Source organism: Nannobrachium achirus (genome assembly GCF_963921795.1).
Source record: "Nannobrachium achirus genome assembly, chromosome: 5".
In the NCBI taxonomy this organism is placed as follows: domain Eukaryota; kingdom Metazoa; phylum Chordata; class Actinopteri; order Myctophiformes; family Myctophidae; genus Nannobrachium; species Nannobrachium achirus.
The window spans coordinates 18078658-18096833 of record NC_137814.1 but is presented as its reverse complement, the minus strand read 5'-3'; the positions used below and the strand labels follow the sequence as shown (position 1 = coordinate 18096833).

The 18176-nt window shown below is 45.0% G+C and overlaps 1 protein-coding gene across 1 annotated transcript in view; it reads right to left on the bottom strand.

Moving 5' to 3' along the window:
- The window catches only part of dab1b (DAB adaptor protein 1b), a gene marked incomplete at both ends in the record, with an annotated part of 69464 nt that overhangs the window by 36063 nt on the left and 15225 nt on the right, over positions 1 to 18176 (bottom strand). Inside the window, 2 exons of the mRNA XM_080725590.1 lie at positions 1241 to 1339; positions 10838 to 10977. Coding sequence (XP_080581716.1) covers positions 1241 to 1339; positions 10838 to 10977 — 239 coding nt within the window. The remainder of the gene's footprint in view (positions 1 to 1240; positions 1340 to 10837; positions 10978 to 18176) is intronic.

Genomic DNA, 18176 nt, shown 5'->3' with positions numbered 1-18176 from the left:
AGGGTACAAGAGGGGGGAGATTCATCTCATAACATCATAACAATCGTCGTTCACTAGTCTTACTGGTGTTAGCCAGGGGCGTCGCACCAAATTCTGGGCCCTGGGTACAAGGATTCACTGCGGTGCGCCCCATGAATGTTCTTCATAGGGGGCGGGGGGGTTTAACCCATTTAGCATTATTACGCATTATTCTGTGCTTTAACTATTGAAAAATAGCAGATATATACAAGCTCACAGCGCGGCACCGAGTCTTTGAATATTTCAAATCCTTGTGTTTCCAAATGTTGTCCAAATGTTTCTATGTCAGTGCTTCTTCACCCATCTCAAAATATTTAGTTCCAGGGACACAATTTGAGTTACGAATGTTTGCTTAAAACATACATATATTCAAAGATTTGCACACATTTTAAAGTGTGTACAGGTTATCTGCACATTTCTGAAGTTAGTTTCTGTCATTTAGTTTCCAAGTGCTTAGTTGTCGGGGTCGGGGGTCGCCAGTTCAAATATGATTATTTTGGAGGGTCATGGCCTGAAAAGCTTGGGAACCCTTGTTATGGTTGTGTATGTCAGCTTTAGGGACAAGGCCGTTTACTCAGTGTGAAATATATTCTATCAGACACTTGACTCACATTATAATGGTGCTGGACTTAAACCTTTCTATGGCCTGTGGTGCTGCGTGCCTGTCCTATAGAATGATGGAAACCCTGTTAAACACCAGTGGCTGCTGTGTTAAGCCGTCAGATGGGTGGCATGTTTATTTTAACGATCAATCAACCGATTGTGTTCTAGCTAGCGTAATAATTTAAGTTCCTATTTATCGGTATCACAATGAAAACGACATTTGTATTATATATATATATATATATATATATATATATATATATATATATATATTATCATTAAAATTTTATGAAGAAGTGGGGCTTTAATTTATGGAGAAACGTACACTTCTGAAACTTGGAGATACGAGGTTTCTTCTGCCTGACAGTGACGACAGTACTTATGCCCCGAGAATGGCCGGTTGAGAAGATGGCGGCTTAGCTCTGCCAGGCCCGCCAGTTGTGGTGACGTGAACCCCAAACCCACTGTAGCAGTGCCCTCTGGACGTCCTATAAGGGCCGTGGCAGCAAGCTGGCACGGTGCCCTGCCTGAGAGGAGCAGCTCCCACCACGCACGGCACAGCACGGGACGGGGGGAGCCTTCACGGCCGTTTCCGACCAACGCCCATATATATACTCACCCCCGATCTCTCGTCGTAAATCTTGATCCCGCCGAAGGAGACCGTCAAGAATACTCGCTGCTTGTGCTCGCCTTTGGAGCGGGCAGAGGAAGCCATTCCCTGCAGGAAATGAGAGGAGAGAGAGAGTGAGAGAGAGAGAGAGAGAAAAAAAGGGATCATAAAAAGACATGCGGAGATGAAGGGATATGAGCTCAGCATGAAAGGCAAAGCAAAGCCATCTTCTGATTCCCGACGCAGGTGAGCGTGACAGCGGGGGGGGGAGGCTGGGGGTGGGGTGTGGGGTGTCAGGGTGCATGGTGACAGCTGTTACGTAAGGTGCGATAGGAGTAGGACAGTGTGTTCTTTCAAGCGTCTTTTCTGCTTTTGAAGCTCGGCTCTCTGAAGGGGTTCGTGCGAGGCCGCGCGCGAGCCAGTCGGAACGAACACCTTTGTTGTTGGCCTTCTTTCCTTTATTCACTCTTTCCTCTTGGACGTGACATAATAAGCGATATAACAACAATAACAATGAGGCGGAGGAGGATCTGCTGACGGGAGTGGAAGCTCCGCTTGGAGGAGCTGTACCAGGGACGTGCTGGCCATTGGGAAAAGCGGGACAACTCCCGAACGGCCGGTTCATTCCCGGCCGGTCCAGGCCGGCCATTAGGGAAAAAAAATAAATTAAATGTCGGCCTTCGTTCCATTTTGGGGGCTGGGCAGTCAACAAAGTAAATCGTCACTGTCGGGCAGAAACCTTGTATCTCCAAATTTCAAATTTGTAAATTTTTCATTTTTGTAAACCCTAACCCTAACCCATACAAGGCCGTCGCACAAAAGTAGTGAAAACAGCAGATCTACACTAGTTTAAATCATTTTTAAAATGATAAATACAAAACAAACGGTTTTGGACACCCAACAACCACCCAACCACCCAACAACGACAACATTTAACTCATGTAATTGGCCCACTGGCTTGTCACTTGTCATGATCTGAAATGGCAAATCTTTGAGTAGCAGCAGCGCTATAGAGAGAGATCTCTCTCTATAGCACGCAATGAGGGCCTCTCCAACTCTTTTTCCCGGGCTGAATCAGGGGCCCAGCACGTCCCTGAGCTGTACGCTGAGCGAGCGGCTCGGTGCGGGCAACACTTCCTGCTGCCGTCACACACATCCTGCTGACTGAACAACACGCCGAGGCCTTTGAAGTGATTTTTTTCTCCCCTTCCCTCCCCACAATCTCAACACTTTGTTTTATATATCGCCACTGTCGAGCAGAAACCTTGCATCTCCACGTTTCAAATGTGTATGTTTTTTTCGCGAAGTAAAGCCCCGCTTCATCATACGAGGCCGTCGTTACATTTTGACAAAAGTAGGGCATTCTTTATGTAAAAGAAAAAAGAAAAGAAAAGGACAATATATATATAATATATATATATACAGTATATATACTGTATATCCTCCGCTCTAACGAAGAACAATTAGCATTTCTGCATTAATTGTTCCTCCCACTTCTTACGACTCCCGTGTCTTTGATGTAGCCAAGGCCGCTGACAGGGCAGAACGAGGAGAGGAGAGGGAGGGGGGAGGGGGGGGGGGCTGCTCGCCGCGCCGAACACGTCTGACAGGACTGAACACACTGGTCACGTTGACGAGGGAGCGGACCCTCACTGGATATTAAGCTCTACAGGAGATCTGAACCGCACTCCATTATAAATCAGAGCAGAACATCATTATAGCTCACTTCCCCTGTCATTCTGGGAGAGACGGGGACAAAGACAAGGACCGCTGTACCACACCACGCACACACACACACACACACACACACACACACACACACACACACACACACACGCACACACACACACACACACACACACACACACACACACAAAGAGAGGGAGAGGGATGGAGAGAGATAAAACAGAGAACAAGAGATGGAAATAACCGTGTGTGTGTGTGTGTGTGTGTGTGTGTGTGTGTGTGTGTGTGTGTGTGTGTGTGTGTGTGTGTGTGTGTGTGTGTGTGTGTGAGAGAGAGAGAGAGAGGGGAGCCCGGGGTCGCCGTCAATCGTCGATCGGCTCCTCCATTTGGCGGATTAAGTCCTGCAGGAGGCGTGAGGCAGCTCAATAGAGGCTCTTTCACCCTCTTCTGTGGCCTGTCCAGATAATAGCGGTCCATTATCGACTGCTGCTGCATCGACTGCTGCTGACCAGTGAGTGAGTGGCGGCCCGACGGCGCTTGTGTACGCGGGGCCGGCGTTTGGATGTCATGTTGACTGGGAGAGGGGGAGGAACAGAGACATTTGGTTGTCCCACCGGGAACCCAAACGTACAAAAACACATGATAACCTAAGTCCTGTTTCAAAATAGTGGAAATAGACGATAGTGACCGACCGATAGACTTTTTTGTGATCTGATACGTTACCGATTCTAGAGAGGGGGGCCATCACCGATACAGATATTATATATATATATATATATATACATAAATATATATAACAGGCCTTTTACTCTTAACTCAGCGGGTGCCCACGCGTCAGACTCTTTGATGTCGCTGGAGGCCCACGACGCGTTCGCCGCGTTGACTGTATTTACAGTAACAACGTTAAAACTCACCGTAAGGTCGGGGCTACCCGTGGATATTGCGCAATCACCGCTGGTTGCTTCCAATGGACGCTGAGAACATCGCGCGGCCGTTTTTCTCCATATACTCCAATGCATATCCCCATCTTTAAAGCCCTTTATCTCTGATGTATTTTTTATGGCTAAAACTGTGGCAAACTGTGGCAAAATGACCACATTTTGATCGGCAGACAACAGCTATGATCAACACTGGCCCATACAGTATGTTACACAACAACATCCTGTCTACGGTCATGTGACCAAGTGACGTCATTACGCATGCACTGACGCAGCAGGGCCGTGTAGAATACAATGGTAGTGAACCTGGGCATCCAGAGGGGATAACTCTGGCTCCATCTAGGGGCAGCCAATGTGTTAATATGTGGATTGTGTAAAGATTTTGCACCAATATGATTATGAAAAGGTACACTGACAGTCATACTACAGATTCATGTCTTCATTAAAGAGCCACAGTCCTCCAATCTGCAGTGCTCTAACTGGACTGGAGTCTCATTTCTCTCCAAAAGTCCTTGAACATGAATAGAATATGATTACTGTGATTATGGTACGCTCACATTTAATATCTCACAAACCATACTTGGAACTTGCACTAGCCCCTAAAAAAAGTTATATCGGTTATATCGGTCATTTCGGTCGCATATCGGTTATATCGGTCATATTGGTCGTATATCGGTGCATATCGTCGCATATTGGTGCATACTTTTGGCCATATCGGTGGCCGATATATCGGTCAGTCACTAATAGACGATGAACGAAATACAATCGGTTTCTTATTTTTTTTCCTAAAATACTTTTTTTATATATATATTTTGAAATAGTAAAAAAAAAAAAAAAAAACGTAACACTGACTTAGTTTACAGACAGTATACGTATATGGGCGTATGAGAAGGCTTTGCCTGTTGCTAAATGCTGTCGTACCGCTCGCAACCGCTTCCCACACATTTAAGCCCCGGCAAAGTCTGCAAGGAGATAGTTATAAACCTGTGCGTACGTGCTTTCTCTTTCAGACAGGGATTTACCCCACACATCCTCCTCCTCCTGCAAAGATGCTTATGCGCGACTTTCATTCAACAGAGAGAGATAAATACGGTACGAACGCCCTTCTCGTTACTTTGAAGGCACTAAGTTAGAGCTGCTTTCTAATGACAGGAAGAAACCCTAGCGTCCCCAAATCTGGGGGCTATAGTTTTCTAATGACAGGAAGAAACCCTAGCGTCCCCAAATCTGGGGGCTATAGTGTTTCGGTGAAAAGAGCGGATCTACCCGCTCGAATTGCTTTGCCGTTGCAACGCGCTGTGAGCTTGTAAATCGTCTATTTTAGCCAAGATATTTGGAGTAGAGCGGTTAGTGGTAAGTGGCTTTAAGGCTTTAATCAAGGGAGAAGGAAGTTGAGTGGAATCAGCCCACTTCAAGCAGACAAAGAGCATGGAGCTCATGTTCATTCGGAAGAAATTTGAAAGAGCTTTAAAAATAGCTTCACACGAACAGTCTTCTGGCAAACATGAACGTGCTGCCGCCGTTGGGTTTCCGAATTCACAACTTTATTCCCGTGGGCTTGGAATTAATTTAGCATGTGCTACATTTGGAGAGCACGTAACGGAAATCTGAGGAAGAGTGAAACGTCCTCTCTGGCAGATTAAAAAACCCTTTTAGCGGGAAGCTGTTTTTGTATGCGGCGGTAGTTTCTGTTTCAGCTGCATTCTGGGAGAGTCACATTAAATTCCTTCACAGTCAGACAGTTCCAACCAGGCAGGCATGATGACAGAATACACCAGACACAGCACTGGGCCAAAACCCATATCCAAATACTGCCTTATTTTGACAGACGTGCAAATTAAAATACACAGTTAGTTATGAGTTAGTCTTGCGTAGCCAGACAACTATTCCACAATCTCCGAATGCTATATAGAGTCTGGAACGGCAGCTCCCGAACGGCGAGTATCGGAAGTAGCCAGTGCTGCACTGAACTGTAGTCCCATTGGAAACATAACAGAAACACAATAGCTCAGACAAAGTCATTCGAGCGGCCTATTCTTGTTGTGGGTGTATAGTTTAAGAAAACGTTTGAAAACATCATGGAGGTAACACCAATAACACCAGAGACAGATATAATAACACCCCCAGAAATATTGAAAGGAGACTTGACGCTTCCAGTAGGACATGTTATTGTTACTGCACCAAGGGAGCGGTTGCGTCACATCCGCTTTATCTCGCACTCATCGTTTCTATTTCCGTTTGCCAGACTGTATGCCAGGAGCATTTGCCCAAATCGCGGAGGCAACAGTCTGGCCACGCGAGACTAGTTATGAGTTAAATGAATTCTCTGGACTTTCCTGTACAGTTTGTGTATAATTAAATACGCAAACTGTTCGGAATATGATGTCTTGCACGTATGTTAAATATCGAACAAACACAGTGGCTGGCATGAAAATGCAGAGTGTTAAATTAACTCGTGTGGAGACACCCAAAGCATGCAACGTCAGCCGCTGAATGCTGTCAACGCCATATAGAAGAAGGCATACAGAATAATAGATGACAACGTTCCACGAAGCGGAATCTGTTTCACAGAACATCATAAGGAAGCCAGTTCGTTTGCGTGGTCTGTTAGACCAAGTGAGCCATGAACCCAGAAAGCTTTTGGACCAAACTACACACAAAAAATTACCTGTACACTCCTAACTTAGCACTTCCAGACTGTATAGTGCAGTGTTTCTCAAATGGGGGTACGTGTACCCCTAGGCGTACGTGGAGGTACTGCAGGGGGTACACGAGAAAATGCTCCCCAAAAAGAAAAATAGAAGTAGGCCTATAAATCACTGTTATGTTTAATGATGACACTTGGAGAAACGTGTTGTGAGCCTGATTGTACCTAAGTGATGGTACGGAAAGGCAACGGGATGTGTTTGAATGATGTTTGAATGGAAGTTATTGACATGAAAACTGGACTGAAATGTTATGGCCACAGTGTTGAAAATAAATCTGTTCAGGAGGCACCGTTTGAAACCCTCACTCCCTTTCTTTTTTGTGATGGTTTTATGGTTTCAATTGCAGTTTTATAATGAAAACGTTTTTTTGTCGGGTAAAGGGGATACTTGGATTCAAAAATCTGGGAAAGGGGGTACTCAAGCCAAAAAAGATTGAGAAACACTGGTATAGTGGATAAGAGCAGTGGTTCTCAATCCCAGAGAGGTCCCCACATGATTTTTTTGGGGGGGTCCCCTGATGACAGTACAAGTAAACCTTTTCTTTAATACCTAAAAAGACCATTACTGCATCAAATGTTATCAACAAACTATACTATGAAAACGGCTTGAAAATAGACGATCTACAAGCATTGTGAGCTTGTAGATCGTCTATTTTCACAATACCGGTGTGTATCTGTGAAACCGAAAATCAAACTAAATGTAATAGTTACGTACACGTACACAGGGAAACTCAGTATTTTCAGCCCAACCCAGCTGATTCGCTGCCCACAAGGAGCGCGTGAGCAATTATAGGGGTTAAGAGTCTTGCTCAGGGACACACATCGACATTGCTACCCTGGCCTGGAATCGAACCTGCATGGGACAACCAGGGGCTCTGGTTCCCCAGGCGGGCTCCCTAACCATTCAGCTTTGGCTGCCCCATGAACAAATGTAATGCCTCAACTCACATTCCAAGTGCTTATTATCAGGATGACTTTTTAATACCTCTGAAATGACAAATTAAACATTGGCCAAATTGTCAAATATTAGAGGCAGAAATTGTGAAAATAGCAGATCTACATGCTCACAATGCTCCGCGTTCTGCTATTTTCACAATAGAACCGTCATATACAAAATGTAATGCCTCAACTCTTAGTGCTCGTCAGGGTGGGGGGGGTTCCCCAGTTAAAAATGATTATTTTGGGGGTCACGGGCTGAAAAGGTTGTGAACCACTGGATTAGAGGTCAAGGCGGACACAGCTGCATCCACTGTGCCCGGGTATATAGCTCAGGACAGTGGAGAACTCACCCTCTGAACGGTAAGGGTCTGGGGTTAGATCGCACGCACCGCCAACTCAGCGTATAATATAGGCTACGTACAGTAGGAGAAGCGGAGGCTTAGGTAATTAATATGTTGTGCGAGTACTGTATGTGGTGAGCTCCACCTCAGCAATCCATCTCCCAGGGGTCTGGTGCAGCATGGTGAAGGGGGATGAGATGCCCTCGTTGCTCGGCATGCCGATAATAAGCCACTCCGACCTACTTACTTACTTATACTAGGACTTACTGTGCATACTGCATTATTATGTAGCCTACATACACACAGTACTGTAGCTTCTTGCATGACGCAGTGGAACAAACAGTATGCTAAGGATCAGAGATAGAGGAAATGCTGTCGTGAAGCGCTTTGAGTACATGGAAAAGCGATGTAAAAATGCAATTCATTATAATTATCTTCTTTGGTGTTACATTGTTGGCGACATTTTATTTTACAAGATTTCTTGTTACTTAGGGGAGGCCATGAGGTGGCTGTCGTAGGCATTCACCCCTGTTCGACCTCAAAGTATTCGAATAGTCGAATATTCGACAGGATTGGCCAAACTGTCAAATATTAAGTAAGCAAGAGGCGAACATTGTGAAAATAGCCGATCTACATGCTCACAACGCGAGGCGTTGTGAGCATGTAGATCTGCTATTTTCACAATATTTATCTGCGGAACCGAGTCACATTAAATGCAATACCTACAATTCCAAGTCCTTTTCAGGGTGGGGGTTCCCTGTTCAAAGTTTATTTTGGGGGTCACGGCCTAAAATGGTTTGAGAACCCCTGGTATAGAGCGTTAACAAATTCATCCACCAGGGGCATTAACAACTCATTCTTATGACTTCCAATCTAGCCAAGCTTTATAAACTACATCTATAAAGAGAGAGAAAAAAAAGCGAATATTCGACTTCGGTGAACAACGTCGAATAGTGACTTTGATATTCGAACATTCAAATATTTGGTGAATGCCCTAGGCCAGTGTTTCTCAATCTTTTTTGGCTTGAGTACCCCCTTTCCATGATTTCTGAATCCAAGTACCCCCTTTACCCGACAACAACATTTTGCTTATAAAACTGCAATTAAAACATAAATAAATAGTGGTATATGAACACCCCATTTCAAGAATATAAAATAACAAATAAGAAATGGGGTGAAAGAGTTTCAAACGGTGCCTCCTTTTTCATTTTCAACACTGTGGTCCTAACATTTCAGTCAGGTTTTCATGTCACTAACTTCCAAACAACTTTAAAACACATCCCAGTTGCCTGGTACCATGTACAGTACATTGGCTTAACAACTCAGGCTCATATCAAGTTTCTCCATGTGTCTTCATTAAACATAAAAGTAAATGTTTTTTGCCCTCCTAATTCAATTGTAGTTGATTCTTTAACTATGAACAAGCATGATTTATACTAGTTTTCCTTTTTGAGGGCATTTTCTGAGTACCCCCTGCAGTACCTCCGCGTACCCCTAGGGGTACGCGTACCCCCATTTGAGAAACACTGCACTAGGCTGTCGTCTTCTCCCCCTTGCTGACATGGGCCTAGGCAGGGTTTGAAGCACCCACCTTCCACATGAAGGGCACATGCACTAACCACTACACCAACGTCATCAAGGTATCAGACAATGGAAGGAGAGGATGTTAATCTGCTCCAGAAACTCACTGTTTATTTTAGGCAACTGCAACGTTTCGACAAATCGTCTTCATCAGGCAAAAGTGAAAACGTGATGCCTTCTTCCTCTCCTTCCAACAAAGCCCAACTGACATCACTGACTCACATCACTACAGTGCCCAAATTTGGAGATGACATCACAGACTGGCCTGGACACAGAACACCATAAATGGGCATAAAAGACTACCATCCAGACAGACGGATACAACGGGTATTGCACAACTGGACATCAATGCTGACTATTCTGCCCAGCACTCCTCCTAGACTCCTACATTCAATCCCTCATCGCACAGGATTTATCTCACGATTTTGCAACCCATTTTTTCACCCAGTGCCAATTGCCTAATCTGTAATCCTGGGCTCTGCTCTCCCTCTGCCATCTTGGGGAGGGCACACATTATACTGTACGGCTGCCTCTCGCATGACACGGCGTAACAGTAGGTCTTTTATGTGTCTCTCTACAAGGATTCAGTGAATCAGACGCTAGTGGACATGACAGCTGCCAGTGAGTCATGCAGGAGACAGAGGAGACGTGGGTCTTTTCCCCAAACGCACTGACTGAGGCCAGCTACTATCTGAATGATGGGCTGGGAAACGCACTGACTGAGGCCAGCTACTATCTGAATGATGGGCTGGGAAACGGCCATCAAACTACGTGCCACTGCACGCACGCACGCACGCACGCACGCACGCACGCACATATGCACGCACATATGCACGCACATATGCAACACACACATATGCATGCAAATACAGCAAACATAAGATGAAGTAGAGATATGGGACACACTTGTATCTAGATCAAGGGTCTTCAACGGGGGGTCCGGGACCCCTAGGGGGTCCTCAGAGTTACTACAGGGGGTCCTCCAAATCTAAAAACCCTCCTTTTTTATATGCATGCACTTGAACCCTAGTGTCCATATCCTGAGAACTTTAGCCAAAAATAGCAGATCTACAAGCTCACAACGCCTCGCAGAAAGAGGTTTGGTGTAGAGGGGGTCCCTGCTTCATCTCTCTCTCTCAACTAAGGGGTCCTTGGCCTGAGAACGTTGATGACCCCTGATCTAGATACATAACAAAACATGCACTTGCGCATTCACACACACACAAACTCACTTGAGCACGCACGCACGCACGCACGCACGCACGCACACTACACTGTGAGGAAAGAATGAGAGACATAGTCACATCCACTCAAACCCAGACATTGAAGCACACACACACACACACACACACACACACACACACACACACACACACACACACACACACACACACACACACACACACACACACACCTTGAGCTTCATCATGGAGTCCTGGCACAGTTTGTCCCCGCGTGCGGCTGTCACCTCATCAATCCCGATCAGCTTGGCCTTGTAGCGCACGCCATCTCCACGGAAACGCTTAATCAGCCCCGCCTCGCTGCGGTCCTGACCTGCAGAGAGAGAGAGAGAGAGAGAGAGAGAGAGAGAGACAGAGAGAGAGAGAGAGAGAGAGACAGAGAGACAGAGAGAGAGAGAGAGAGAGACAGAGAGAGACAGAGAGAGGAGGGGAGAGAGAAAGAGGGGGTGAGAGAAAGTGAGAGATCGCAAGCAAGGCTTTGTCAGTTTAAATGATTAGCAGAGGTTGAGCTGTGTGTGTGTGTGTGTGTGTGACGCGCGTGTGTGTGTGTGTGTGTGTGTGTGTGTGTGTGTGTGTGTGTGTGTGTGTGTGTGTGTGTGTGTGTGTGTGTGTGTGTGTGTGTGTTTGCGTGCACACAAATGGGGGGATATCACCACATTCTGGCATAAGAGAATAAATATTTATGGAATATCAAATGAGCGACGAATAGGAAATTAGCTGCAAGCGTTGAGATCGAAAGAAAATTGAACCCCAAAATGAGTAGCTTGTTATGGCTGGCTTCCAACGATGGACTAAGACAGGCCGCAGCTAGCAAGACGTTATGTCGTCACCTATCCCACTGGTTCTCAAAGTGGGGTTCGGGGACCCCCAGGGGTTCTTGAAGGGGGTTCCAGTGGGGTCCCCAGCTAAATGATTTAATACAGTATCAAAATCAGTTCAACCACTTTACGTGAAAGGCTTTGTATGTTTGTAGATTGTCTATTTTCACTAGTTGAACTCATTTTTTAAATGATAAATACAAAACAAACAGTTTTGGACATACAAGGTTTCCACCCGACAACGACGATATCAATCTGGGGGTCCTTGAAAGGAAGATGTTTGTGAACCACAGAGCCATCCTATCAAGGCTTCATGGTGGTGGTGGTGTTGGTGGGGGCGTTTGTGCTTCCGGCCAGTCGGTGGTGGGAGGCTGGGGAGGAGGAGGACAGGGGGAAGGCGGAGGAGGGGGTGGGGGTGGAGGAGGGAAGGTCGATGGGGTGGTTCCCATGGGCGCTATTGGCTGGTGACAAACAGCTCTAAAGACTGCCTTTGAGGGGAATCATCTCGGTCCAGCGCTCGTCCACAATCCTCCCCCCCTCCCTGGGTGATGGATGTGAGACAGAGGAAGAAGGGGTGGTGGTGGGAGGGTGGAGGAGGGTGGCGAAGGCTTGGTGTGAAACTGAAAACTGAAGAAGGGTGGGGGGTGGTGGGGGTGAGTTCATCTGGCAGTTGTAGCTGGCAGGCCTGCACCACAACGTGCCCACAGGACGTCCAAGCTGTGGCCGTCGCTCCATCTTGCCTGCCCTGCCTGTCTGTCCGTCCGTCCGTCTGCCTGTCGTTCTCTCGAAGCCCTGAGCGCCCATTCCTATCAAGAGTTATGATTTTTTTAAAGAAGCTCACTGCAGTCTAGGTTTCTCCCCTTTCACTCAGCCACCAGCTGGCGGCAATTGAGTTGATTGATTGGAATGTCAAGTGATCAACTGTGTCTGTAAATCGACGCCCCACTTCATTAGACAAAAAGAGTGTTTTTTTTGGGGTGAAAACATGTAATGTGAGAGTGATGAAGTGTGTCTGTGGCTTTTCATACATGTTTAACCAATGTAAAGTATTAACAAGAACTTGTGAGTAAATAATAACTAAATTGGATCCATTGGAACACACAGAGGTTTTTCCATTCTATGAACGGTTTCGGACACTGACGACATACAGTATGTGCGACGTTCGTTGCTTTGTTCGTTCGTTCGTTGCTTTGTTCGCTCGTTCGTTCGTTGCTTCGTTCGCTTGTTCTTTCGTTGCTCCGTCCGTTCGTTCGTTGCTTCGTTCGTTCGTTGCTTCGTTCGTTCGTTGCTTCGTTCGTTGCTTCGTCCGTTCATTCGTTCGTTGCTTCGTTCGTTCGTTGCTTCGTTCGTTCGTATGTGTGTGCGTGTGCCCCCCCCCTGCCCCCCCCCACGCACACACGCACCGCACATGCAGATCGTGTGTTAGTGTGTGCATCCTCCACTTGCGCACGCGCACCGCACATGCAGATCGTGTGTGTGTGTGTGTGTGTGTACATCCCCCTCCACCCCCCCTCCAAGGTCTAGAGACTCTTTACATTTTAACTCTTTCTGAGTTGTGTAATAATGAGTAATCACTATGTGCTTTAACGCTATTTTGATTTGTATTTAATAAAGGTGTGAACTGTGCACTGTTCTAAGGTTACCTTATACAGGTTTCCTTGGTCCGTTTCAATGTGTTTAGCTTTGTTTCTCTGACCTTTTGAATGTAGCACTTTGAGATTTGTCACAAACATAAAGTGCGCTACAAATAAAATGTATTACCCCCCTCCTGCCTCCCCTACCTTCCCTTGTCTCTCCCTCCCTCCCCCCCTTTCCCTTGTCTCTCCCTCTCTACCCTTCTACCTCCCCCTCCCCTCTCTCTCTCTCACGGCTCTTTAGCCTTTGTAAAGTGTCTTGAGATAACTTGTTATGATTTGACACTTTAATAAAATTGAATTGAATTGAATTGTGCCGTGTCTGTACCTACTGTGAATAACTCTCCACTCTTATTTTATGACAGTGGTTCTCAACCTTTTCAGGCCGCGACCCCCAAAAGAATCATATTTTAACTGGGGACCCCCTCACCCCCCACCCTGACAAGCACTAAGAGTTGAGGCGTTACATTTTGTATAACACAGTTCTATTGTGAAAATAGCAGTTCTACATGCTAACAACGCCTCGTGAGCATGTAGATCGTCTATTTTCACAATTTCTGCCTCTAATATTTGACAATTTGACCAATATTTAATTTGTGATTTTAGAGGTATTAAAAAGTCCTCAAATTGTCACTTTAGAAATGTGCAGATACCCTCTCTACACTTAAATTATAGGTTTGTTTACTGTTGAGTGAGAAAACAATGTTGCACATTACCGTAAGTTAAGACCCCCAGGTTGAGAAACACTGTTTCATGAAAGTGGGTTTTAAAGGCGTCTCCCGCCATAATGCCGACACAAAAGAGATAGCAGTGTTTGGAATCAAGGTCACCGACACCTTGGAGAATTTACCGCTATTTCAGGCGGTCGGACCTCCTTTTTTTCTTTTTGCACGCCATTCTAGGCCAACGACGAGGCACATGCAGTACATCAGCCCGCCTCGCGCTTAAGGCTAAGCCTCGCCGTGCGAGAGGAGGACACATCCGTGCTTTCATATCCCTGACGGGAAATGTCAGGCCGTGCACTAAGGCCACATTACACCAAACGAGCTTGTTCCACCAAGAAATGCACTTAATTTGCTGCCTGTGCTGCCTGCTACTGTACTTATCCTGAAGTATGAAATGAACCCCCTCCCCTACCTGGCCTACTTTCAACCAAAAAGACTTGTCAGAACATCCGAGTTGCAGATAGGTGTGAGGCAGGGACGTGCAGAGAATGTTAGAGAGGCAGGGGCTGACATTTCTAAAAAAAGGGCCTTTTGGTGAAAATATAGAAAATAGCAGAGTAGAGTTGGAGGTTGGCTATTTTCAGTACTTGACCACACTAAACTAATCATAAAAAAAGACAATACTGGAGATGTGGCATAACAAAATGGATTTCTCCACAGTGAGGGCAATTCTTTCAACATAAGATGCTTCATTCAAGTTCAGGAGAGTTTGAACAGTATTGGTATGGCATGGAAAGAGGGCATTAACGTTTTCTTTCACCACAGTGAAAACTGCATTCATGGTCTGGAGAGGGCACTTTTTACAGACGGATAAAAGGGCAGAGGCTCAAGCCCCCTTTGATGTCTATGTGTGCATGTGCCTGGTGTGAGGGACCAAAATGGGAAGGGAAAGAAATCTCAAATTAAGTGGCTTGCATGAGTGGGAAAAGTACAGCCTCTCCTCTTGGCGCTACACACACATCCGCTCACTAATTCATGAGGGCTCAATTCTCTAAAGGGGGGAGGGCTCCACGATGCTCAACAGTCATTACACACTAAGTAAATGGATGTCAAAGCTGGGACCTATTCAGATGCATTTCCCCTGCCAGGGCATAAAGAGAGTTATTGTACATACTGTACATATAGCTCCTTGTGTATAGTGTGAGGTTGGTGGACAGATTACTCGACTCCAGCACTTGAGTCAAAGCATAATAGTGTGGATACTCCTGGTCAAATATTACTTAACTACGAGTGAAAGTTGCTCAAGTCTAATTTGAACTTGAGTTATAGAACTGGAGATGACATCACGCCGGTGTGATTTACAATACAAACCCCAAAATCAATCCTCCAGTTCTAGGTAACACCCTTTTTTAATTTCCACACAACTCCTCGAAGGTGCATTAATAGTTCAATATTGAAAATGGGTGGTCTTCCCCTTTAAGTATTCAAAAGTATAATTATGTGCTTTTTTTAATATACTTAAGTAGTTAAGTGTTCAAAAGGTCAAATTACAAAGTAAATTTTCTTTTTAATATCAATGCATTGCTGTTTTAAGGTTTTGACAAAAACTTTTTTTTTCCAGACAATTTGTTTTTAAATCATTGATAGTGAAAATAGCAGATACAGGCACACAATGCATCGCCTTGTCAGCTTGTAGATCCGCTATTATATGTTTCTGTGAATGTTCCCCCCAAGAATAGGGATGCTAGGTTCAACAGATTTCTTTTTTAAACAGCACCACTGGTGGTTTTTTAAGCAGACATTTGTAACTCAGATCTCTGCTTCTGTAGGGTCCCTGGAACAATATATTTTGAGATGGGGGTTCACGGCCAAAAACATATAATTTTGAGATCCAGAATTATGACATAATTGTCTAATTATTTTGCATAATCGTCATAATCGATGAAATCCATGTTGAGAAATGTTAATATAGTTTCAAACACTATCAAAAAGTAGTGGAAATAGCAGATCTACCAGCTCACAACGTGTTGCAATCTGACACGTTGTGTATAAATCGGCTATTTCCACTATCAATGTTATTTTTTCAGTTTAAAGTTGTCAAATATGTCAGTAATTTCTTAGTATATTTAGGTTATGTGTCATATCTGTAATGTGCAACTTCAAAGCCTACAAGCCAAACAGAAATGTAATAGTCAAAGTCAAAAACACAATTAAATCGTTAATCGCAATTATTTGAGTGACAAATAATCGCCATGTAAAATGTCATCATTGTGACAGCCCAACGTATATTTATACTGTATATATATGTATTTTTTCTTCAGAAAACTGTTATAGTTTTTAGAAGACATTTGTAGAATCGGCCTCGGGTCTTAATGGGGGTTGATACATTTTATCCTTAATTCACCGCCTCGCGCACTCGCCGACAACGTAGTGAGCAAACATCCAAGCCGCTCTGCTCCAGTTGCATCAATTCTAACAGGGTGTCGCACCAAATTCTGGGCCCTGGGTACAAGGATTCACTGCGGGCCCCCCAAGAATGTTCTCCATTTAGACTGGGAACGCATTATTACGCGTTATTTTGAGCTTTAACTATTGAAACATAGCAGATCTACAAGCTCACAGCGCGGCACCGAGTGCCGCGCTGCGAGCTTGTAGATCTGCTATTTTGAAAAATCTTGAAAATTTGTCTTTGAATATTTTCAAATCCTTGTGTTTCTATGTCAGTGGCGCTCCAAAGTTTTCATATGAAGGACCCCCAAAAGTATATGTATTTGGCCACGGATCCCCCCCATCTCAAAATATTGAGTTCCCGGGACCCCCCAGATGCAAAATTTGAGTTACAAATGTACAAAATACATCGCAGCACTCGGTGCCGCGCTGTGAGCTTGTATATAATAATCAAGGCCCCTCCACCTTGGGCCCTAGTAACTCAGTCCCACTTTCCCCCCCCCCCTTGTGACGCCCCTGTCTTCTAACATCATCATTCCAGGGCAGACGCGTGGAGGTCCAATTGAGTGGCGCTCTCTCTCTCCCATGTGAGCTTCACCAGATGTTATGTACAATTTGCTTCTCTCCGCAACGCGCCATCTCTCCTAATAACACTTCAGGAGATATTTAAAGATTTATGCGGGCATCGCGTAAAATTAAAAAAAGAACGAAAGAAAGAAAGAGGGAACGAGACAGAGGAGGAAAAAAGGAAGCGCCATATTTGGCCTTGCATACTGAATGAGAGTAGTAGTAGATACAGTAGTGGAAGAAGTGGTCACATCTTTTTGCGGGGGGTAAATAGAGGGTATGACCGTGACGTGACATCATCAATCATACCCGGAGGTTATGCGGGAACGCATACTAAGTGGTAAAAATCACACCCGTGTGAACTGAGCGGTGGTTTCCCCTGAGCGGTGGTTTTTGAGGTACTGCAGTTGGGGCTTCTAATCACGAACGTGCATCTAGGCTTCTTTGTATTGACGCCGACGCGCGTTTGTACCGGAAGTGCTCGTTCATGAATTAGAGCCCCAGCGTGTCCATGAACACAAACTATGACGCAAAATGCGTCACAGAAGCAAAATAGAAGCCCCACTACGTCACGTTTCAGAGGCGTCTCAAACGCGGAAGTACGCTTCATGCAAGTGGACGGGCGGGGATATCCGGTGTCCTCTCTATTCTTATTATAACTCTATGGCATACCCTCTATAAAGTATCAATGCCACAATGTAGAGATACTACGTTACATGTCTGGTATTAAGAATTTACTTGAGTAAAAGAACAAAAGTATTGACATCAAAATATACTTAAAGTACCAAAAGTAAAAGTACTCATTGTGCAGAATGTCCCATTTCAAGTTTCCAAAATGTATTAAAGGGGCCCCACCATGCATTTCACATTTTTCATTTTGTTCTTGTTTTTTGGTCTTCCCAGTGTTCCAGCCCAGCCTTGCCTTTCATTTCAGTGATTTTCTGAATGGAAACGCTGTCTGAACGCTACTCTTTTGAAATCGGGCCTCATTCTAGGTCACAGGGGGCTCATTTCCTATTGGGCCCCCTCGAGAAGGGGCGGTACTTTTTGGGAGGCTATATTCTATTGAGACTATATATGTGAGGTGGAACCATGAGGTAAAGTGGTGCTAAAATTGGAACGATACAGAGAAGATCACGATTGACTCTACAAGGTTCTCATCGTGGTTCTCTAATATTCTCTTATCGTTCCAATTTTTGTCCAAAGACAGTGCCCCGTGGCCAACAAAGGGCATTTTGGTATTGCATCTGAAACGGCTTGGAATTAGAGAGAAGACAGAACATGAAATTTCAATATTTGAGTGGTTGTTTAGGCTAAAACCTGTATAAAACCATATTATGGCCCAATATTTATATAAAATATATATTTTTAAAAGCATGG